This window comes from Thermobia domestica, chromosome 2, assembly GCF_964235325.1.
Source record: "Thermobia domestica chromosome 2, izTheDome1.hap1.1, whole genome shotgun sequence".
Classification (NCBI taxonomy): Eukaryota; Metazoa; Arthropoda; class Insecta; order Zygentoma; family Lepismatidae; genus Thermobia; species Thermobia domestica.
Genome location: NC_137455.1, coordinates 323,288,788 through 323,313,435, shown reverse-complemented (window position 1 = coordinate 323,313,435; position 24,648 = coordinate 323,288,788). Strand labels below are relative to the sequence as shown.

The 24,648-nt window shown below is 37.2% G+C and overlaps 1 protein-coding gene across 1 annotated transcript in view; it reads right to left on the bottom strand.

Annotated features, from left to right (window-relative positions):
• Sf3a1 (splicing factor 3a subunit 1) overlaps positions 1–12,236 on the bottom strand; it is a 67,139-nt gene extending 54,903 nt beyond the window's left edge. The window contains exons 1-2 of the mRNA XM_081749060.1: positions 11,842–12,236; positions 183–347 (exon numbers count right to left, since the gene is read on the bottom strand). Coding sequence (XP_081605186.1) covers positions 183–347; positions 11,842–11,968 — 292 coding nt within the window. The 5' untranslated portion in view covers positions 11,969–12,236. The remainder of the gene's footprint in view (positions 1–182; positions 348–11,841) is intronic.
• Positions 12,237–24,648: the final 12,412 nt, after the last annotated feature.

Here is a 24,648-nt window from a genome sequence, read left to right as displayed (position 1 = left end):
GGCCCTGGTGATGACTGACGTGCACGTCATGTCATACTAACCCATGGTTATGTTTGTTGCTTCCACGTAACGGGAAAAATGTGATGTTTAAGAGGATTCAAAAATGAACCAACTTATGACTTACTCTGGTATATCTTTACTATAGCATGTTGTATAAATAAATTAATAACTAATAGAATTACCTTTTCCCTCCTTGAATTCTCTGACTTTATGTTGATAATATGCATGGTATGGATCCCCTGTATTCAAGAAATTGAACTTTGGGTTTCCAATTTCATTCTGCCTAATTCTAGCTTCAAATTCTGGTCCATTTCTTGCCACGAAACTTGCAGTTTTATCGACAATATCTGAAATGTTAAGGAAAAAAAAAAAAACACAAAGCGAAAATGTTCATATAATTCTAATGGAGTATCATTAATCCATCGAAGTGTATTTTAGTGACATATTAATGAATAGTGAAATCGTCTATTAGCTGCGCTGAACATCGAAAACTCATTTTAGCAAAAAATTAGCTACTTACCAACGAATCCTCCCTTGGGAAGTCTAAATATTTTTCAAACGCTTCGGAACGCGAAGCTGGTTCCGTCCTCAGTGGAAAGGTGAAAAGGATTAATACGAATAGGAAATAAAAGGTGTAAAACAAGGAATACATACCACTAAATAAATAAACGTGACGTAAAGAATGGATCCTGAAATGTCACGAGCACAGCGAAGTGCAAAACAGGAGTAAACTGAATCGAAGGAAGCGTGGTGTCTATGTTCCGTCACTATTGCCAGATTCAAAATATGCATCGGAGCAGGGTTGTTTTGTTTAAAACAAATGATTAAAACTTCTTTTAAACAATTGATTTTGTTTAAAACAAATTTTGTATACGTTTTAAACATTTTGTTTCAAACACGTGTATTTTTTAAGACTTGTCTTAAACGTATGTTTATTTTTATTTTTGCAAAAAATCTGCCAGAGAAAGAAAATTGTCAAAAAGTACTCCCCATTCAGAAGACTATTTTCTTCCCATGTGAATGTTTTGATTTCTCGTGGCTACAGCAGGTCAATGTGGTGATCCACAAATTATTTTGTCTCTTTTTCCCCCTTATTTTTAACGTGTATTGTTATCAGTAAACTTGCGAGAAAGTGTCGCAGTCGAAGGTTGAACTAATTGTAGAACTGGTATTAAAAAATAAATTTAATAATTATCATGGAAACAAATTTTTGTGTTGAGAAAACAAACAAAAAGTTATTTGGTAAATTGCGGTTCTGAAATTAAAATATCGTAGGCATTCGTTGATACAATACATGTTGGTTCTCAGTCTCCGTAAAACTTGGAATTGTTTAACATGGGTTTTACGGGAAGAAAAAAGGACACCATTTGGAGCATGATTATACGAGCTCGTTGCAAACGTGTAAGAAAGAAATGTTGGTTTTGTTTAAAGAATGAAGAATTATTATGAAAAATGCAATGCTGACACAAAACTGGAAACCCGAACAAATGGTAAAAGTGTTGATCCGAAAATTGCTTTTGATGAATCTAACGTCAGTGATGTGGTTGATATGCAACTGGGAACTTCAGGTAAGAATTAATTTTATATCAACAATATCTTTTTCATTATATTATGAAAATTTTATTTCGTCCCTCTTCCCCACCTCAGTTCTAAATTTTCTTCGAAACTTTACACCTCGCCATAGCTTGCATGAAGAGGCCAGGCGAGAAAGTGCAAGGTATGGCAGTTGTCCGCGTAACTAACTATTAAAGCGTGATACGTATTGTAACATCAGTGCCGAACGTCAGTGTCTGGGACAATTTGATCTCAATTTGTTCGCCACTCTTTATATATGCACCACCCTACAGGGCGCAATTCTCGGTCTTTTAACATTAAATTTTGAGGGTAGAGGCACGAGACGTCGGAATTTGCTGTATAGATTTTGACTACGATCATAAAATTTCAAAATTAGTGGTTCGGATCCATCTTTAAAGAACAAGCCCTGTCTCATATAGCCTTGCTACTGATACAAGACTAATAAATCAAACTAAACAAACTAATCTTATGCGTTTCGAACAAACCTGGGTTGCAGGACAAATTTTCACACTCAGTTTTCATAGAATATTTTTAGATATGGAGCATTCAGAGCACAAGTGATCCAAGTCCATTTTCAGAAAGGTTCACTTTTGTTCAGCAAACGTAGTATCTTTGTAGCCAAGGGCACGAAATAAATGAAACTAAAATCAAGTGAAAGGGTGTGGACTAATTTCATATCACAACCGCTAGACAAGGGCGTTGATGGTGGTGCAGAATGGCTAATTTCCCCTTCTTTGCTCAAAAATTTAAGATATTACCATTATATTGTGTACGCTGCAGCGTGGGAATAATTAACAGGTCAAGATCCGAATGCCATAGTCAATGATGCATAATTACGTTAAATAAATGCAGTGTTTGTCCAAAAGAATACACCGACGGAAAACGTCATATTTTCACAAATACGAATCCGAGATGAAAGATAGAAAAACTACATGACAAGATGCAATCTAGAATTTTATATGATTGCCGCTGGAGAAGGGCGTTCGTTTAGAAGTCATTCGCCCTCTACCCTGAATTTCAGATTTTGGGGGCAGTAATGCAGATTTAGAAATCTTTTGCTGAGCAAAGTCCAACATAAAAAAATTGATATCCTTACACCTAATAAATACGGACTTTGATTAGTTATAATACATCTCCATTGGCCGTAAGGAGCTATAGGCCTATATTGCTCTCTCATATATTTATTGGCGCAAGGATTCCGAAGGTGGCTCTACTTTCGAGTTTCAGACCTTCTTAAAATTCTGAAAATTGGGCCTGAGAAACTTTCTAGTTTTTATCATCTGTGTGTTCTCCGTATTTGTTCGGTGTAAGAACCTCAAGCTGTTGGATTTTGCTTAAGATTCTAAAACTGCCTTACTGCCTCTAAAATCTGAAATTCAGGGTAGGGATGGGGACAGTTGCCCTCCTGTCCCACTGATGCCCCTGTCTAGCGGCTGTCATATGAAATTATCCCACGCCCTTTAGCATGGTTTTAGATACGTTTGTTTTGGACTCTTGACTGTGAAGATATTATTTTTGCAATAGAATTCATTTGCTGAGCAAAACTGAACTTTATTCAAAATGGACTTGGTCCCATTGTGCTCTGAACGTCCCAAATATTACTTTTCTTCAGTAATTATTGACTCAAGAAACAACCAATTATATAGGCTTACAGAAAATATTCTAAAGTTAGCACAATATGAAGTGTGCTTCAAACTTACTTTTCGAAAATTTATTATTTTAAAATAATTTTATTACGATCGGCGTTCTGAAATAGTAGTCAAATTTTGCAACAAAAATCACACCCGCCTCCACGAAACGAAAGGCATAACTTTCAGAAGCGGTAACTCCGAAATGACTTGCTTTAGGGATAAAATAAATGCACAAGCGTATTTCTGGTAAAATTCTAGCCTTAAAACATGTAACATGATTCCCTTTGCATTTGAAATTTCGAATACCAAGCAAAGATATCCGCCATAATGCTTGATAACACCATCTGATGTGTCAGGTTGGTGAGGACTTTTGTTTTGCGATGTATATTAATAGATTGTGAGAAATCTTCACAGTAGGTAGATTTAAAATCTATCTGAAAAGTTTATTACAACGAAGAAAGTACTTATGAGAGTCACTGCCAAGAGGGTGTAATAAAATTGGGTCATGATATGATATAAGTTGAGAATTACTAATCTATACTGAAATATTCTGCACCCAACACACTGTAGTCTTAACCAGGATAAAATAAATGAAAAGATCGGTTGCAAGAGCAAAAACGTCTGAATAAATACGTTATTACATAATTTTGAAATATGTTTAAAATCATGTTTTATACTGTTCAAAATGTTTAAAACATGTTTTTTTTGTGTGTGTGTTTTAAAACATGTTTAAAACATTTTGAACATTTTTTTCATGTTTTAAACACATGTTTTGCTCTTTTTGAAAAAATAAAACTATTTTTTCCAACCCTGCATCGGAGGTAACCAAATTCTATCAATGTTGCCAGTATCCAGATTTAAAGCAGGCTTGTATTTATGAATAAAGAATGATTCTTTAATCTCCAGTTGTTTCTTTGTTTTCGTTGAACCTATTACATTAACCTATTTTATATTATATGTATGTTGTTTTAAATGAAGCGCCAATCCCGACGGTGCTTTTTTTGATTGTCTAATATGTTCTTTAATTCGAGAGTTAATACTGTGTTTCGTTTGGCCTATATATAAGGAGTCACATTCGCATTGAACGCGGTAAACGCCTGACTTATTTAGTGAATCAAGTGGATCTAGTGGAAAAAATATGAACTACCACCAATCTAACTTACAACGAAGCATGTCGCACTTAAGGTACAAACAGTTCCAACAAGTGACTGAGGCACAAACAGTTTCAGGAAGTGACTGAACCTATAAGAACCGATTGAAGTCACTGTCCGAGTCAAAGTAAAGACTTGCCAACGTGTTACATTATACCTTGGTATAATGTATCATGGTCCGAGATTTTTTTGGATATCCTATGTATATATTCACATTTTTGTTAGTTTAGTGAAGATTTTGGAAATATGTAGAAATTTATTGTGGTACTGTAGAGTTAATTCGCAAAATTTTCATTACTTCGTCAAAGGAGTAATATTTAAGTATAGATTCCATTTATTTATTTATTTTTTAGAATTTTGCTTAATTAATCAAAAATATTGCATTATTATAGGAAAGTAGTTTTCAGTGGTTTTTAGTTTATTTCCAATGGAATTTTGATGCAGGGAATCTTCTTAAGAAAACCTCAAAATTTTGTTTCATGATTTCTTCAAAATTTTTAAATTTAGAAATTTAGCCATAATATCTTCTTGGCATATCCCTTTGTTTCGGTGAAAATTGTCTGGTATTGGATCATAAAAATCTCTGCTGCGTTTGAGATTAGCGGCGCCTTTGATGTTAAATGGATAAAACTCTCGTCTTATCGTTACGTCATCAACAACAACCAATTAGTGCTCTTCATTGTCTTTACCAGAAAACAGCATTCGGAACCAGACGCCAGAAAATTTCTTTCGTCTTAAAATTGAGGAAAAGTGGACAAAACAGTGTGAATCTGTGGTAAACTGATATGAAAATAGTGATTAATGTTTCGATTTCCTGTGAATGAGAAAGTTGTGTCTCGCGGTATGCTCTTCAGCGCACAGGAAATTTGAATACTGAAATCAGCATCTAATAGCTGTGCTTTGGGTGTCGTCCGCCATTTGAAAGGACGTAGACATGTCTCTACATTGAAGTAATAATTTTTGAAAGTGCCCTGTGGGAATTCTTAGATTAAAACGCACTTATTTTAAGCGCATTTATTTAAACTAAACAACTATTACATATAGTAAACGAAATTCTGGCTATTTTAGCCACCTTTTTAAAACATACTCAAAATTTTTAATTTACGATTTTAAAGTCCAAATTGTTTTCAAGAGCAACGGTTATTTATCCAAATTTATAAATAAGTATTCCAGGAACTTGCGGCAGTGTCACTCAGAACAAGAAACGTCAGCGTATCTTACATACTATAATATTAAGGGAACAAAATGCTTATATGTATATTGTGGCAGTATTCGTTTTTCAAATCGAAAATTATGTATAATTTTAATTTTATTTTTAATCAATGTTTATGTTGCAAAGATCGCGCTTTATAAAATATTAAGGTTAAGGTGAATAAGTGTTACGAATTAAGTATAATGCAAGCTGCGGAATATTATTATTCAATAGTCAGCGAAATGATGTAAATAAAATGTAAATAAAATGTTTCATTGAGAGTCTGGCAATGCAGGAAGGCAATGCAGACAATGCGTCAATTCTTGCATAGGCCAAATACTGTACATTATGAAAAGAGAGATTGTAAGCTTTTATGAACATTTCACACATTCACGGATATGAGGAAATTGCTTAGAATCGAGAAATCAGAGTGTGTCGAGAGTTGCAGTTTTTGAGTCTTGACACATGGAAAGAATTCGTTTTTCCAAGTGAAAGGGGGTCGCACGTGCCATCCAGCAGACGACAGGAGTAGGACCAGGTTGAACAAAACTGGGAGACGAGAGGTCTTCAGGACAGTCGGTCTTGGACAGTTGAGGACAGTCAGTCTGGGACAGTGGTTGAGAGTCGGTCTTGGACAGTTGAGGACAGTCAATCTTGGAACAGTCTTTAGGATCAGCGAGAATCAGTCCTTAGTAGTCTACATGATCAGTCTTTGAGTGTTTAGTCAAAGACAGCGGGACAGACAAATGACAGTCAACAGACAGTCATCATAGAATTCATTATTCTATCCACGGAGAACTTCGAGTCATCGTTAGCATTTGGGAGTATACCAAACTCAATGCTCGTCTACATCAATCACTAATTGGGAGTATCAACTTGGAGGAACCACATCCAACACCTAGGTCATCATTGGAGCATCATCAGAAACCATCAGGTATGTGTTACTCCTATTCAGGGCTCAAAGGCTCAATACTCGATCAGAGCGATACTCGTCTGGCAAATATTCCGATTATCCGTAATTAATACATCACAACACTTACAGTCATAAAACTTATCTATGAGAAATATAATTGTGTTATTATTTGTATTAATCCCCATTTGGTATATGATAATTAAGTTAACCTCTCGCACATGAATATAAGATCATTCCCACTCACTCTAGATGGTGAGTGGAAGGCGCTCAGCATCACTCTAATTGCATCCCCAAATCAGGCACAGAGTGACTGGGTTGTCAATATATATTATTATATCCGGCCTATATTATCCTTCGTTTAAATGGAAATAAAACATATCTCTGAAAATCTATCGCTTGTGGCGTTTATTATTTTCAGATGTATGATGCAGCTCGTAACATAATGAAACTAATCGGCAAATTTATTACAAAATTATGGATAATTTATACCCAGGTCGAAGATAACAAAACTGAATTAAACAAATTTATTATGAGTCATGTTAACATAATTTATATAAATTTCCGGTTATGTAGCCAGTCTGTTCAACAAAACATCTTTCCTGCCTTCAATGCATGCTTATTCATTTATTTGTATATTTATATATCATATGTTGGAATCTATGCCTGGCTTTCTGCATTCAGTTATATTTCTGAATCGAACAATAAGAAGCATCCCTTGCTAATTGATAACAAAGCGCATTTCACATTACTTTCTTTATGAAGCATAAAGATTTTAAAATAGTGAGCTCGATAACACAGCAATGCCTATTTTTAGACAGGAACAATTAATTCATATTTGCTCTAAGATAAACAGAATTATTAACATTATTTTTATATATTTTTCTCTTTCTAAGGAACAATATATTCACATTTACTTTCAAGCATTACAAATCTTTTTTTCGATTTATCAACTTTAGTTATGATTACATAACAATAATACAGTTAATAATAAATAACGTACCTAACCTAATACACTACATCTAACCTAGATAACTTAACCTATCTAACTTAACTTATTCTTTTGCTACAAAACAAATGAACTCGGATCTATCACTTATACATACAATAATCAAATGCTGCTCTTTGTGTTGGCTTTTTTTTTTTATACCTTTATCACAGCTAATACCGATCCTTAGCAAACAATTATTGATTGCATAACCAGTGCATAGATCACAGGCATCATACATACATAGCATAAAAAGGCAAATAAGAAAAGGTGATATTGCTTCGCTCACTGCTACGACTCGATTCCCTATTGATTAGTGATGACTTATAATATACTCAACTTCTTCTTTGCCTCAATTTCCGATCAATGGAAACCACTCTATTGAGAACGAGCTGCAAATGTGAAATATCAATTCGACCTACAATGATCCGGTAAGTATCGTTATATAATCGCTTGTGTGTCATTGTAATTACTTTTCTCGCTGGATTATATATATATATATATATATATACAATTTTGAACATGTCCCCCTTATAGTCTGATCAGATATGTGCAACCGCGAATTTTCCTTAATTAGCCATAGTAATAACACATACTTCCATCAAACTTGTAGAAGAAAACATCCGATGAATAAATTCTTGTAAAGAAGTTCCAATTCACCTTTTACGAAATTAAAAGTTTAAGAAAACAGGCCCCTCTTTAAAACTATTAGCAAGATGGCGATCTTCACTACTTCTGGCTATTAGACTTTTTCACAATTTACGTCCTTGAGAAAAAAGGTGGTGGCTAGAAAGTGATTTTTTTTTTTAAAATGACACTGTCCATGTATGTGTTGTTTTATTACGTTAAGTTAGTTTAGGGTAGGTTAGGTATTTTAGGTTAGGCTTATTTTATGTGATTTTTCTCGTATGTTTTGGTGTGTCTTATGGGAAACGTGTGAGTAGAAAGGATGAACATGGTACAAATGAGAGAACCGTGCCACATGTGTGAGGTTGCAAAGAATGCGTAAACTCTCCAGTCGGTAGTAACCATGTAATTTGACAATGATACAAAACAAGAAAGATGAAAAGGAAAATGAAAGATCTAGTCTACTACAGAATAAAATAAAAATTAATGATTGGATAATTTTCATAATGTTGTGCAACCAGTCTGTTTCATTTTCATTATTTTTTTAAAATTTTACTTCGATAATCTAAAAATTACTGAAAAAAAATCCAAACTGAATCCAAACTACGTCCAGTGAGTTAAGTAACAGCTTTTGTTTAATTTGAAATGATGCAAACAGAATTTACATGTTAATCATGATCGGTAAAACTAAAGGAAATACATACACTGTAGATTTTCGCTATATCTGATCCAAAGGAGAATACTGTGTCACCAAAATTTTCATTTCTTTATATTTTCTTCAGTAAACTTATATATCAAATTTTGAGTTATTATGTAAATAAAATGTACAAGCCGTGAATTGAATATTTTCTTTCAAAGTAGAAAAATGGGAAATCTCACTCTAGTTTTAGGCAGTCGAGAGTATGGTAATGTTTGCAACGTGTATGGTATACTGATAATGCATATAGCAGTTCTCTTTCCAAAGATGAAGAGTTGTGTTGATTTTAGTTTAGCGTCCCTTTCAGCAGCGCGCTATATGAGACGTGGACCTAATGATTAACGTGGAATTCGAACCACATGAACTCCCTCCGAGAATCGAACCCGGATCTCCCACGCCAAAAGCGTATACGTTAACCGCTTAGCCACGAGGGAGCTCTTCCAAAGATGAAGAATCACACCTGTGAAGTTTTTCTGAGTACGACCGGAAATTGAAGCAACCGAACTCTGAAGAAGAAAATTCATTTTTCCAGTTTTCTGAAAATTCAGTTTGGATTTTTTTTTTCCGTTGCGCTAAAATTCAGTGTGGAAGTTATTGTGGATTTTTTTTTTCCTGCGTTAGGGCCACTATAGAGGTAATTTCAGATTTCCGTAGTCTTCATTGCCAATTCAACTGGGGAGTTGAGCTGCGAGTTGGGATGGAGGAGGCTCTGGAGTGATCTTCTTTGAGCAAATTTGAGTTCCATTTTCCAGGAACAACTGGCTTGGTGAATGGATCAGTGATTGCTGGTGACATTTGCACAGTCCATAGTCCTGAGGAAAGTGAACATCATACAACAAATAATCACACACTTTATTATATATATATATATATATATTTGGTAAAAAACGTACTCCTCCGAGAACTACGCACGAGCTTTTATACTCAAGTAGCCTATAGGAGTTGTTCTTAAACTTGTTGTAACCCACACTAAACATTAAATAGTATTTTGCGGCCCACCTACTTTTACTCAAATACACATTGTCATTCTACGCAATGGTAAATAATTTTTCTAATATTTCCATATAAAGGTAACACAGAGCGAACACTATTCCCAACGCAATGTCTTACTCCTTGACAGATTTTGACTCACCCATTCTCTTTCCATCCAAATTCAGCATCTCTATTGACTGTAGAACAGGGCAAGGCTATGAGTAACAACTTACTCTTCACCTCATTAACAAACACTTCCAATTTTCATTTCCTGAATAGTACTTACTTTACAACATATGTTTCTGCATGAAATAAAATTTTCATAATTAAAACGAAAAACTCGCGACCCACTAAAAAGCCGGTCCACGACCCACACTGAGAAACACTGGCCTATAGCATTTTGTCCAGGTTAATGAGATCTAATGATTGACTAGCCCTAAATCTTACCTTTTGACATTTTTTTTTTTTCGTTATGACAATAATGAAAATTTTTAGTACAAATACGTATTCCGAATGTGTGGCATAGAAACTACAGTGCAAGAAACAAACCAACCTGTGCTAGGAGGCCACTGAAACACGAATGGATTCAGAGCAGGGCGAAGTTGGTAGGCCCACGCGTCAGCGATGGTAGGTATGCGTGTAAGCGATTGTAGTCAAAATAAATGGGTTTTGGCAATGATACGAGTTTCAACAGCACTTACATAAAATACAGGTTCTGTACACTGTGCAGAAACATATTGCCCGTGGAAAACCGTATCTTGGCTAACAGTCATCCTTCTTATGCGCTCACTTATTTTTATCCGCCATACAGCACTTGTAATGATCTTACATTAGTAACCCTACACATGTAAACCTAAAAAACAGCTGTACTACTTTGTATTCTGTCGGCTGCAGAAATATGTTTCTTATAAACTTGTCTTTTTATGTAAAGTATTGAAATTTATCTGTAAATCTTCCATAAAATGATGCGCCAAAAATACACCAGCACAAGGTGACCAGAACTTTTATTTCAAAAAACGGGACGCATACCAGTGGCGTAGCAGCTGCCCCCGCAGTGCGGGGGGCCCCGAGGTATAGAGGGCCCCGAAGTCTTGCGATGAATAAAGATTTAAAGAAGTAGAATTTCAACCTTACTTCTGTCGGCTTTACAACTAGGGCCCCTTCTCTATACTTTGCGGGGGGGCCCGCAAAAGTGTGCTACGCCACTGACGCATACGAATCGGCGACGGGGGAAGGAGGTGCTTCCACATTACATTTCGAGTCTCAGCAGTTATTTCAATTTACAAAATATACAAGTAAGAATGATAACACAGCGTTTCTAAGTACTACCCTACTTCAAAACTCAGAATTCCCACTCCATTCCCACAGAACACTCAATTCTTATTTGAATATTCAGAAGTTCTAGGCACGGCTGAACCTTCCCAATGAGTGTTGGTACGGAAGAGTGTAGAATTAGCATTGACCATTTATATTTTGAATAATAATTACGGGACACCTGGGTCATGTTTGCTTAAAAACGGGACATTTGGGCGTCCCGTTTGAGAATCAGAAAATACGGGACAACGGTTGAAAATAAGGGACTGTTCGGTAATAGTTAAGAACAGCTACTTCTCATCTCCCGTGCACGAGGATACATCTTACTGTTGCACTACCTAAACACCCTAAGTACAAGGGCAAGAACTCAGTCTATTACCTACTTTTTAACATCCTAGATAGTCATTGAATAATTCCTGAAAGTATGGCGTTTCTCGTCCTTCCCTAAATGAGAAGTACGGCTCCTTAACTATAACCGCCGATTAGGCTAAAGGAGACGGTGATAATGAGAAATGAGTGAAAATGGTGGAATGAAGAAAGTGGGAGGAAACGGGAGAACCCGAGAAAACCCACGAGCACGGTGTTTAGCCTTACTCTAATTTACCAGTACCTATCATGAGTATTGTCAAGTTTCCTGATACCAATCTTTTGTGAAGGAAATAGGTGATAATTAGCAAAAAAGTTATAAACATTTCTAGCAGAATATTTAATCGAAAAAAAAAATAAATAAAATTATTAATACATACACAAGATACGTCTACACATACTTTAGTGGAAAGGATACTTCTTACTTCTGGTGGAGGATAAATAATCCCCACTATGGGTTGAGTCGTTGGAACAGCATTTGGTGCTGGGCCATTATCCTGAGGTTCGGTAACTCCAGGAGGTGGTGCTACGTCTATGCTAGGCATTTTCTTCCACTATTATGAACGCACTAGAAACATCCAATACTTGCAACTTGGTAATAATTACTTTTCGTTTACGTCATTCCAACGATAATGAAAAAGCACACACATTACACTTATACTTCCTCACGTTCATTATTTTAACAATTAGTAAGTTCCTATATAGTCAAATAACCACACTACGAAAATAAAAACTATTTAACACAAAACATTATATTTTCCTTAACGTAGGCTTAGCACAGCATCCATTCCAAAACAAGCGAAAATCGGGAAACTGTCAGTGTTGCAATAAATATCCAAACTGTCACAGAGCGACTATTTCTTGAAAAAACTTTTTGGGGTCTCATTCCGTATCAGCATGACAAAATTTCCGGAGCGCAACACATAGCACTAGGATGCCCCCCCCCCCAAATATTTACCTAGAATGTCCGATGAAGTCATTTTGACTACCTCGACAATTTTTGTTTATTTCAGCTTGAATTTGGACCTTGATTTTTTAAAGTAAACTCATACCGCCTTATGCAGTGATGCTATTCTATTTTTTTTGCGAATCCAAGAGGAGCTATAGGGGCTTAGCCCCCTTTGCCGCACACGTATACACAGAATAAAATGGGCTTCAATCCTGATTTACACTGGATTAAGCTGCAAACTATGGTTTAGCCCCTCCCTTGACCATATCCTGGATCCGCCACTGTACACTATATACAAATGGTGATCAGAAAAATGGAAACACCTCAACGGAATTGCAACTTACCAGATTAATATGGTGTCGGGCCACCTTTCACCTTCAGAACAGCCTTGATGCGACGTGGATGGAGGCATAGAGGTCGTGAATGGTAGCAAGTGAAATTTTACACCATTCTTCGTGCAGGGCATCGGCCAGTTCTGTGAGAGAGGATGGAGATGGAAATCGTCGCCGGAGTCGTGTTTCCAAAACGGACCACAGATGTTCAATTATGTTGCGATCTGGGGATTGGGCGGGCCAGGGGAGGTGTTGAACTTCATCCCGATGTTCCTCAAACCACGCTGCAACAACGCCAGCTGTGTGAATGGGTGCATTATCATCCTGGAAGATGGCGTCATTGTCCGGGAACAACATCCGGACCATAGGATGCAAGTGGTCTCCTAAAATTGCGACATAATCGTTGGCAGTGATTCGTCCGCTAAGTGTGACCACAGGACCCAATGAAAACCATGATATGGCGGCCCACAACATCACCGAGCCGCCGCCATGTTTCACAGTTAGGCGGAGATACTGCAGATCATAAGCTTCTTTGGGCGTTCTCCACACATAAACACGGCCCGTGGTTGAGAATAGGGTGAAGGATGACTCATCCGACCATATCACACATTTCCAGTCCTCAACGGTCCAAGTTGCATGGTCGCGGCACTATTTTCGGCGTGCGAAAGCGTTATGGTCCCTGATGAGTGGTTTGGCCCGTGCAACATGACCCCGTAAGTTCATGTCATGTAATTCGCGGCGGACTGTGATTGTCGAAACAGGGTGGGGGAGGTGCTGATTGAGTTCCTCCGTCACTTGCTCCGCAGTGGCATGACGGTTCTGCGTGACAATGTGCTTTAATACCCGGCGTGACCTGTCACTCACGATTTTCTTCCGCCCACTGTTCCGTTTCCCCGATGTGGTTTTCCCGTGTGTTGTTTAGGCCGTCATCACCTTCGACACTGTCCCACGCGACACACCTAACACAGTAGCCACTGCCGTCACACTCACTCCACATAAGTGCGCACCAAAAATTTGCCCTCTTTGAAGATCTGAGAGGTCTCCCATTTTACACTATCTCCGTCTGCTGAAGCCACTGGACACTGCTGTTCCACTGCGCCTGACGTAGTATGGACACCGATCTAACACACCACCACCAGCGATCCGGCGCTGCGGGCGCCACGACACCACTGCCAACCCATACATCTGACGTGTTGCCAACTATAGGTGTTTCCATTTTTCTGATCACCATCTGTATATGTGCAGTGAGAAATTAGAGAGTTTAGAGTTGGATTTTTAGTAATGACAATAACGGTATATCTTGAGAAGTAGAGTACTTACAAGGTTTGAAGTTTTACAGGCCCTCGATGTACTCACCAGCATTGTGAATCACACGTTCCAAGCGATGTGTAAGCCGCTGGCAAGGGCGCCGATCCTGGGGGGACAGGGAACCCGGGTCCCCCACAACCTCAAATGGGCCCCTCTATTGTATTTATGAATATACAATATTTGGCGTAATTTGAATGCAATTTGTGTTAAAATCCTTACATATATACCTTCTGCATCTGAATGGGCCCCCCAAATTTACAGAGAAATCGGCGCCCTTTGCCACTGGATGCCGTTGGCAGAGCCTAATCTTTGGATAGTGCGGATGGAGCGATCGGTCGCCCGGAGAAGACCATCCAAGTTACGGAAGCGAATCCCACGAAATGGTTCTTTCATCTTCGGGAAGAGGTCGTAGGCGTAGGGACTTAAATCTGGAGAATACGTAGGCTGATACAGCACTTCCCAGCCCCAACGATGCAAGAAATCAGTGACCGCACCCAGGATCGATATAGATATGTGGAGAATCGGTAGGCTCTGTAGGTCACGAATACGTTGGTCTCGATGTCGCACAGTGAGGCGTGTTCAAACAGGAGTCGAAAAACCCATCAACGCTTCCGACAGTGTTGTAGTCACTTCTCGGGTCCCCGTGCACCACTGAAGAGGCTTTCGGTGAAAATATATGGGTCTAACTCATATCTTGACCCTGCTGCGTAATTCTATGCCGCACATTACCCATGAAGCTTCAGAGATCCAGCTTGATCCTCATAAGAAATTACGAGAACCGGTCCAAAAGCACGGGCTAATGTGGGTATGGGGAGAACGTGGAGACAAGCTAGTTTCCGAATATGCAAACGCCGATGTCTCATTTGAAGTTGTTCCTGTGCCACGACTCAAAACAACTAAACATTGCTGATCGCTCCCGTCTATTTCGACCCATGTGTCAGGTGAGCGTTAATTTGTGTGTGTGTGTGTGTGTGTGTGTGTGTCAGGGAACAAATTGAACTGTGCCTTCACCATAACACACTCCTAGCTACGGGCCTACTGGGTATCAAAGCCAAACCCAATAATGGGTTTCAACTGAAACCAAACGAAGCTCAGCTGACACGTGATTCGAAATAGCAGAGAGCAATTAGCAGTGTCTAGAAGTTTTGAGCTCTGGCACTGGGGCAAATTCAAATGCGACATCGGGGTTTCCATATTCAGAAACAAGCATGTCTGTTCGTTCTCCCCATACCCAAATTGCCCGAAGGGCTCATCGGTCACCAGAGATACGCGAATCCACGGTCCGGTTCTCGTGGCTTCTTATGAGGATCCTGCTGCATCTCTATGATTTCATAGGTAGTGTGCGACATAGGATTACGCAGCAAAGTCAGGAAGTGAGGATAGACCCAAAAATCTCCATCGGAAGCCTCTACATTGGCGCACGGTGGCCGGAGAAGTGACTACCATACTGTTAAGATCGTCGATCGGTTTTTCGACTCCTGTTCGAACACACTTCACTTTGCGACATTGAAACCAACGTATTCGCGACCTACAGAGCATACAGGTTCTCTATATACCCATATCGACCCTAGTACTCACTTGTCAAGAAAGTATAGAGTCAGCAATACATTGGGTGGAGATGAACTTTATTTGGCTTCTTTCTTTCACTCTTGGTTGGGCCATGCGTTATATATACATGTGAGTGTTTATTTCTGGGTATAACAAACGGTTATGCGAACTCGAAATATTTTAACAACCGGTTCTAGCGAACCGGTGCAAACCGGCTGAATAGCACCACTGGCCTTATGCAGAGTCGTTTTGACGTATGATTAGAGCCATACTAAACGCCTGACTACTGCAGGAAATATACGTTAGTCGAACTCTTTAGTATGGCACTAATCACACATCAAAACGACTCTGCATAAGGCCCATAAAGTTTCTAAAATCATCGTACTGTGGTGTACTTTTCTTTTGGGTGTAATATTTAATTCTGTTAGCCATAACGTCATTAGCAAATGTAAAAAAAATATCTTGGCTAACCAAAAATGCCTGTCACTGCTAAATAAGATATGGAAACGTGAATATTTAAATGATGTGAAAAGAGTTGCTAGTATATTTACAATGATTTATTGAAATATGATAAGACAAATTAAAATGAAGTTACAAAATTAATAACTAATTAATGGTGGTAACAAAAGTGAAAGCTAATTAATTGAATATTTACGAAAGAGTGAATTAGATGGGAGGCATTTCCTATTACACTGTAAGAATCTTGAACATTTCCTATTGAAAATTACAATTCAACATTTATCCAAATTATAGGATAAGTAGAAGGATAGTCACTTACAATACTATTCGGCAGAAGAGACCAGAAGATCCAACCTTTGATGGGCAGGAGAGATCCATCTCTATGTTCCGAACGATGGAGACTTCTTTAAAACAACTGCCTTGCCTCTCCACTGTACCAACTGGGTCCCGAAACAAATTTACGGCAGTCTTTTATATCAATCGTATAACTGTGGTTAAATTCCTTTTAACCTATTTCTGTTGTGACTCACTCACCTACAGAAGTCACGTAGCATAGAATAATATTTAGAATTTTACTATTAGGTGGAAACTTCTGGCCTCTTCTAACTCAATTAACATAGAGAAATAAATCAATCTCTGTTTTTTCAACCTGTATGAAAAATATTTAAAAATATATAACTTTTTTTTTCGACTGTGATTTCTACCACATTACCCCTCCTAGGGTAAATTCATCACACATTACTTTTCAATGTATGTTGTGATCACTAATTTTTTTTTTTTTGATTGTGTGCTTTTTTTAAAGCAAAAATAGCGTTACTCTCACGGATTCCTAAATGAGTGAAATTTTTCACTTATTATACACACAGAAAATAAAATTAAACACAAATTTATGCACTGCTCGTTTAATTCACATTTTTCTGTGTGAAAAAAAAAAAGACACTGTTTACTAACCAGTCTCTCTGACTTCAACTTGGATAGGGTGATAAGTTCGTCGTATTGGATTACAAATGAGCCTTCTTCTTAAGAAAAAAAAAAAAAAAAAACACACACACACACAGCAAATTCAATTCGTGATAGAGCATTCCAGCGAGTGTTCACTTGGTAGATAAGGTTAAAGCACAAAAGGGGCGACAGTTCTAGTGATCAGTTTTCAAAGTCCACTCCATGTTATTCCGTCTTTTACTTTTGTTACTTACTTATACTTATTGGTCACACTGATATATTGATCGTATTGCAAGAACATAGTCTTCAACGAGTGTTTATAAGATGGGTCAGTGTTTTTAATCTAAAGATTGAGGTGTTATTAATATAACACATTTGCATGGCTTCGTAACCGAGCTACGAAGATCTTTGTCCTACATTTTCACTGGATGAAAAGCATGGACTTAGAAGTTGTGAGATGCACTGCAAAGCATTGTAGAACCCATAGTCTGTTAGCTGGCACTACATCACGTCGTGAAGTACTTTGGGGAGCACAGTTATAAGCCTAAGATATTACCAGTTCAAAAGGCTTTAATGCAAAGTTTCCTGGAGATATTGAGGACAGGTGGAGAACCAAACTGGGTTTTAATATAATGTTGATATGCAGCTTTGGGTAGTAACTCCGATGACTACAGGCAGGTCTCCATGGAACAGCCCTGGATCAGCAGGATTCTCATAACGTCGTCCTAGGATCAGCGTCTGGAGGTCACTTGTAGAAGTCCTTCTGCTTGTGATTTGTGATGTATTTTGGGTTTCTTGGTAGTTAAGATAGGATGAAGGAGGTGCGTCATAAACGGTAAAGAGAAGGAGAGAAGTTTTTTTTATGCCAGTTACAGTTAATTCACAGGATGGTGATCCGTGTTACCAATAGAAAAACTCCCATATAATCATATTACTGAAACAATAGTCAATTAAGTACGGGTAATGATAATGATATCTCAAGAGAGATTCCCTTTTACTGAGAGAATGAAACTATGTCGATAGTAATAAAATAAGTTTCCCTTAATAATTTCCCATAAATGAGTATATTAATAAAGACATTCTATTCGAAACTATATATATATATATATATATATATATATATATATATATATATATATATATATATATAAAACTTAAAACTAATGCATATTTTATTATGCTAAAGGAGCATCTGTCCATCAAAATATATACAAAGTATAAAATATTTTAACTTTAGTAAGGACACAGCAGACTTAAGAGATTACAGTTATCAATATGCGGAGGTAGTAGATTGCTTGAAGAGTGGGTGGGCTACAGGTAAATACTTCGGTGAACAAGGGGGTGTGGGTTGGCGCGGAAGGTTTGTCATCTGTGAAATTATTAAGATTTCGGAATTTTGTATAGGTGTTAAGGGAACAGTGGGTTCGCATATAACACGTCTATAAGTACGATAAATAATCCATCTTTTGCAGCAGAGTAGGTCTAGTGTTATTAATAATAGCAGGGTGAGAGGAGTAACGACAATTAGGGAAATATCAAAATAGGAAAAGGCATAGGTTGGCTGGGGCAAGGAGAGGAAAATAGCGAGCGTGAAGAGGCTGGAAAGAAAAAAAACAATAAGTGGAGTCGTGTAAAGGAATACTTTCCGGAACATTAGAAAAATGTCTCGGGGTTAGAGCTCTTATTCGTCGAAAGAGAATAATAATGCAAATAGTATTAGAAATGGCTAATAATGTCTGGAACGAAGTTAGGGTAGTTGGAACAGGTATTACAAAACCGTGAGGGATCCATGTTGATCAAGAAAGGGTTTCAAACGTAGTATTTATAGGTTGTATAGGGGAGATACGTTTACTGTAATTAAGAGGTAAGTTACTGAAGTTTAATTGAAAGTTAAAAGTACGATCCGGCGGGAATGAAAATAAGTTATCATTGATAAGCAATGCATGATGTAATACGAGGTGACTGGGGATTACGTTAGTCCTAACACATAATGTGGTTTGCTGTATAAGAATACCATTGTTAGATAGTAGTACATATTCACAAGGAAGTAATATCTTGATCGTAAAAGCTTTATGTGTTTGGATTTCAGGTCTAATACCGCTCGGCGATAGAAAGTATAGGGGCAAGGGAGAATTTGTAAGAACGTAGAATATATTAGAAATCTGTGTGATTGTAGATGGATGGTCTTCAGTACAAGAAAATTTACATATATGCTTATATAGTCCGGCAAATTAGGGTATCGAAGGTGATGTAGGCAAATAGAGGTCGATTTAGATTGTGAAGTTATGGTGGGGATTTTGCAGAAAAAAGGGTTTGGGGAGTATGAGCACTGGATTAAATCATAGTCTGAAAGTGGGATTGTATGGGTTGAATTAAACAAAGCAAAAGTTGATTTAATATTTAAGGTACAAGTTTCGTTACCTGTAGAAATATGAAAGAAATGAATACGTTGCAATGAATAATAGGCATTTAAGGGTAACACCGGTATTTTTATTGTTATGTAAGCCATAGTAGGAGTAAGTTTACAAGAAGCAATGTTCATGGAATAGGCTAACTGAAGAGTAAAAAGGGGATTAATATGAACGTTTTTGTTTAATAATCGCTTATTTAGTTTAATAAAATCATTATTCAAAGTGTTATAAGGAATTAAAGTACTTGAAATACGATTTTCATGACACGCTGAATAGATATCATTAAAAATGTTCGTTTCCAAAATTTGATGGAGTTTATTCAAGAGCATATGATCGAGGTTAAAAAATAGCTGTATGAAAGATACTAAGAGCTTATGATTTAGTCAAGAGAGAAGTTTGAATATTTTGTTCATCCTGTATGATACGAGAAAATGCTTGTTGAACGTCTTTGAAACTGTCCCTTGTTTCTGAAGCAAAACGAGAAACGGAGATAGAAATGTTGCGTAACTCTGAGTGAACAGATAACTGTTTATGTCCTAAAACAATGATATGATTTTTCAATTCTTTTTCGTTCGTTGTAAATTGCGCTAATTGAGAATCAGTTGTAATTCCACCTATAAAATGCAATATATCTCCGATAAATGGGAGAAACGCGCGTGTTGAGCGCGTATTCTGGGGAACAAAGCCGAATTTTGAATTATATGTGGCCCGAAGAAGATCCAAAGAAAAGTTATTCGAGGCAAGTAATATTTTCAAAAGTTGTAGGCAAAATCTCGTGTTATTGGTAGGAGAACAATCAAGATCAAGTTTATTAGTTTCGATGGTTGGTAATTGGAAAGAATAAATCAACGGCGAGAGGAAGGAGAATGGGATAGCGGAAGGAATTTTGGAGAATTCTGCTCCCACTGAAATAAGAATAGCGGATGGGCCAAGTTGTAGGGATGGGTAAGGAGATAGGAAGCCCAAAAAAGCGGATCTGAACATAAACACATTTGTTTAAAAAAAATGTGCATCAACACACGTTTTTATGCATCACATAAGTCTGTAGTACAATGAAATTTTCACTGAAAGGTATACGAAAAATAGTTACATTTTACAGTTGTTACTGATATTCGGACTGCATCAATATATTCAAGTGGCAAAGATTTGGTATTTAAATCTATCTTGAACGAAATAACTTTCACTTTTTCCTTTTTCAGTGAAATCAACAACTAAGGAACCCAGGTGTTTGGGCTTGGGGGAGGAAGGACTTCCCAGTCCAGATGTTTTGACAACTCGCTCGTTAAAAATGAAAAGAAAAATACTCGCTCGTGATTGGTTGGCAAAAATGAAAGTTTTCCGGGGTCTAAGCGCAGTGAGATACAAATGATCAGTAATGCAGAGGTATTTACTGTAAACTTTTAATAGCAAAGGGATGGATTGGTTAAAAATAAAAGATGTTTCCCCCCTAATTAATGTACATGTGAGATATGCATCATGTGCAATGAAAGTCGTGAACCTGTTAAATGCAGTGGATGATTGTGTAATGTCGGAAGTTCATAATATAATTTTGTTTTTTGCGTATACATATTTTAATCATGGAACGTGAGACAAGGTCGTGAGTTCTATGAGTTAAAGTATTTGGTGTATTAACGAGTGTTGTTCTTCCAGAAGTTCCTATATTTCGTTGCAAATGAGCTACGTCAGGAAAATAGTGCTTTAATCTAGTCTTAGAGATTGGTCGGATCTTTCCACCCATTTCTACATTGTAGGAGTTGTTGTCAATCTTCGGAATTAGACGGAATGGACCTTACCGAATTAAAATTACCCAAAGTACCCCATATGGCATTATTATTTGTTCCATTAGGAAAGATATGAACATGTCTGACGTCATATCTTTTACCGGGTGGGTTATGCAAAAGGATGATGCCAAATCAACAGCAACCTATATGTATTGATAGTCTCCGGAAATTGTTTTTGGAAATTTTTCACATGAATCAAGTACAAAGCTGTGAAAAAGACTTGTGGGTTGGTGAGTTTGGACGTGAAGATTATTTTGTTGGTTGTTTCTTTCGTATTTGGCGCAATCTGGACAGCTTCGTATTTTCTCATACAATCGATTTTTCATGTTACGTATGAAGTATTTAGATCTTAATATAAAGTAGGTCTTCAGGTACCCTGGATGTGTTAATTGATTAGCATGTACCTCTTAAAAACAGTGTTTCTTAACACTTGTAGTACGCATACTAACAATCTAGGGGAAGTGGTTGAATGCATTTTCCTATATAAAATGCCATCCATAAAAGTGAATTGCTTGCGCCAAAGATTGAACTATGAGTGGCTTTGATCTTGTGCATGTAAAGTGTTTATGACCTTTGAAAAATAAGAATCTTGTCTTTGCAAACTAGCAATGTTTGTTTTGCTGTCCAATGCTAACAGACTTAAAGGGTGAACTTCAGGTTCAATGATTTCAAGATCTTCATCTTTAAAGGGTAGGGGGTTACGAGATAGCAGGTCACTGATACTATTTTGAGAACTTTTTACATGTGCTATAGAGAAGTTGAAAGAATTAATATACTCGAGCCAACGTATGTGTTTTGCTGAGAGGTTCTTTGTATTCTGGAGTGCCGATAACGATTTATTATCGGTTACTATAGTGAATTTAGCACCTAACAAGTATTTTCTTAATTTCACTAGCGAATAATATATGGCAAATAACTCTTGACTGTAAATAGGAAGAGGTTTGACGCGGGTAGGTGACGCGCGCTAATGTAATGAACGGCATGCCAATCACTTTCATTTTCTCGTTTTTGCAGCAAAACGCTTCCGATTCCAATACTTGAACTGTCACACATTAGTTAATGTTGTGTGTTTTCTGTAGAAAACATAGTTAAAACTCGTTCTATTGTTAATAGTTCACGTGCAGTTTCGAATGCATCTTGCATATGCTTGTCCCACTTAAGAGTGCGGGAGGAATCTTTAAGAGCATCATATAACTGTGCTAAGATATTTGAAATGTTTACCAAGTAAGGGCGATAAAATTAATTGTAGCAAGCCATGATTTTAATTGTTTAACAGTAGTAGGCCTAGGGTTTTCTAATATGGCCTCTAGTTTAGCAGGATCCGGTCTGTCCTGACCATTCGAGACCACATGTCCCAAAAATTTAGTAGAGGAAACACCGAATTCTGATTTTTCCAAATTAAAAAGAACAGAGTGAGCTTCAGCTTTTCCCAGTACTTGCTTTAAGGTATCAAGAAGCTCTTCAACCCTTTCCGGTACCCGGTTTTTTGGGCTATTTTTTAGACTTTCAGTCAAGCAGCTATTGCATCGTCACTATTTACCCTAGGATCATGGTTCATACCTCATTCTCTTCAGAATGGAGCTGGCTTTCAAATGATACCACTTGCATGCTCATACCATATACCAGGAGTGGGAAAAATGATGTCAAAGGGAAAATTTTGGAGGGAAATTTTTTCTCGCACTTTGGGCCCCTTTGGAGCGGCCCTGTGTGAACGTAGCTATCTAAAAAAATCTGATAAATAGTACTTGGTATACTGAATGTGTGTGCCAAATTTCAAGCTTCGATCTTGAATACCAAGGGCGGGAGAAATTTTATAAGGAATTCCCACCATGCCCCAAATTACCGTAAAACACCATGATCTCAGGTAAAAAAATTCCTGAGACATCCCTAATAGGGATGGTATCGAGACGAGACGAGACTTTGTAAAGTCTCGGTCTCTTCTCGGTTGATAAATAACGGTCTCGGTCTCGTCTCGAGTAAAAAATCACCGTCTCGGTCTCGTCTCGGTCAACAGATGCTTATCTCGGTCTCGAGTACCAAATCTCAGTCTCGTCTCGAAAGTCTCGAAATAAATAGTGTGAAATTAAAATAGTGAAACTATTATTCTCGTACAGTCAGTCGTTTCCGCTTAGTTTTTCCTTTCATTTTGACTTAGAATTATGGTATCGTATACCTCTTCGTAGCTAATTTGCTCGTGCTAATGCTTTCCATGCGCGTATTTCAGGTTCAATGATCAGTGGATATATCACGCTAAAACCCTAATAGAACCCATATTTCACTTTCAGCAATAGACTTTGTCTCATATAGCCTCAGAACTGCGTATACAATTAAACTCTATTAAATTAACTCCAGTACTCTACAGTAGTTTATTTCCTTCCTTTGAATCAGAATTGTTCAATACCTCGTAACGGATAACGTAACACATAGCAGCACGAATGTATTTAATCGTACCGAAATTGAAACTTTACAATTTCTCATTTATTATTCAATACATTTTGCTTTGACTGTCATTTTAAAAACAAAATATAAAGTTCATTATCTTAACAAATAGGGTAAATTATTACTACAATATACGTATTTTGTTTGAAATTGATCAAATGCTATATTACCGTTTCACATCTCCGTGTTTAATTGACACTAACACGAACGTCCTGAACCTTGTGGTGGGAGCTACTACACTCATCTTTGCTATCTGAGGTCTCGAGTTGGATCACAAAACAAGTTAGATTCAAAGTCCGATGTTTCGCATAGTTCGCGTCTCATTTTACGTGCATTCTTTTTCTTATACAAGTTCATAAGGTCGTAATGCATTACGTAAGCACATATCCAGTGCCGTAACATAGATTAATCTTATTCCTGAGCTCTCAACGGTGCATGCAATCTTTATTCAAGAAAACTAATCTTGGTTCATTACTTTGAAATTTTATATTGATTAAAAATTACTTGCGAAACATGGACATACATATTATATAACTATATAGGTAATTCGAGTTATCTGTATGTATTTTTTCTCACTCGCCAAAACAAGTCATTCTTAACTTTCTAGTTTTCTTTTGTATTAATTTTCGTAGTTTTGCTGCAACATGATGGGTTGAATAGTCAAAAACATTTTTTTCGTTATATGATTTTCATTAAATTTTGGATCCATTTTTACCCTACCTTACCTAGTAAAAGTAACATATTTAGTTTTAGTTGATGAACCGGTTTTTCGCATCTGTAAAATTACGAAATTATGACTTGGTTTAGTTTACCTCCGAGGTCCAGATATAATAAAATCATCACCGTCATCATAATCAATCATTATCAATCCATTGCTAGATGAAGGTCTTTCCAATTCTTCTCTACAACTATCTAACTTGAGCAATTCTTTTCCAGGTTAATCCTCAGTGGCTCTTGATTTCGTCGCATCTTCTTGTATGGGGAGATTTCCTAGGCTGGTTTTGTCTCGTGGTATCCAGTCTAGAATTGTTTTCGTCCGTCGATCATAATTTCTTC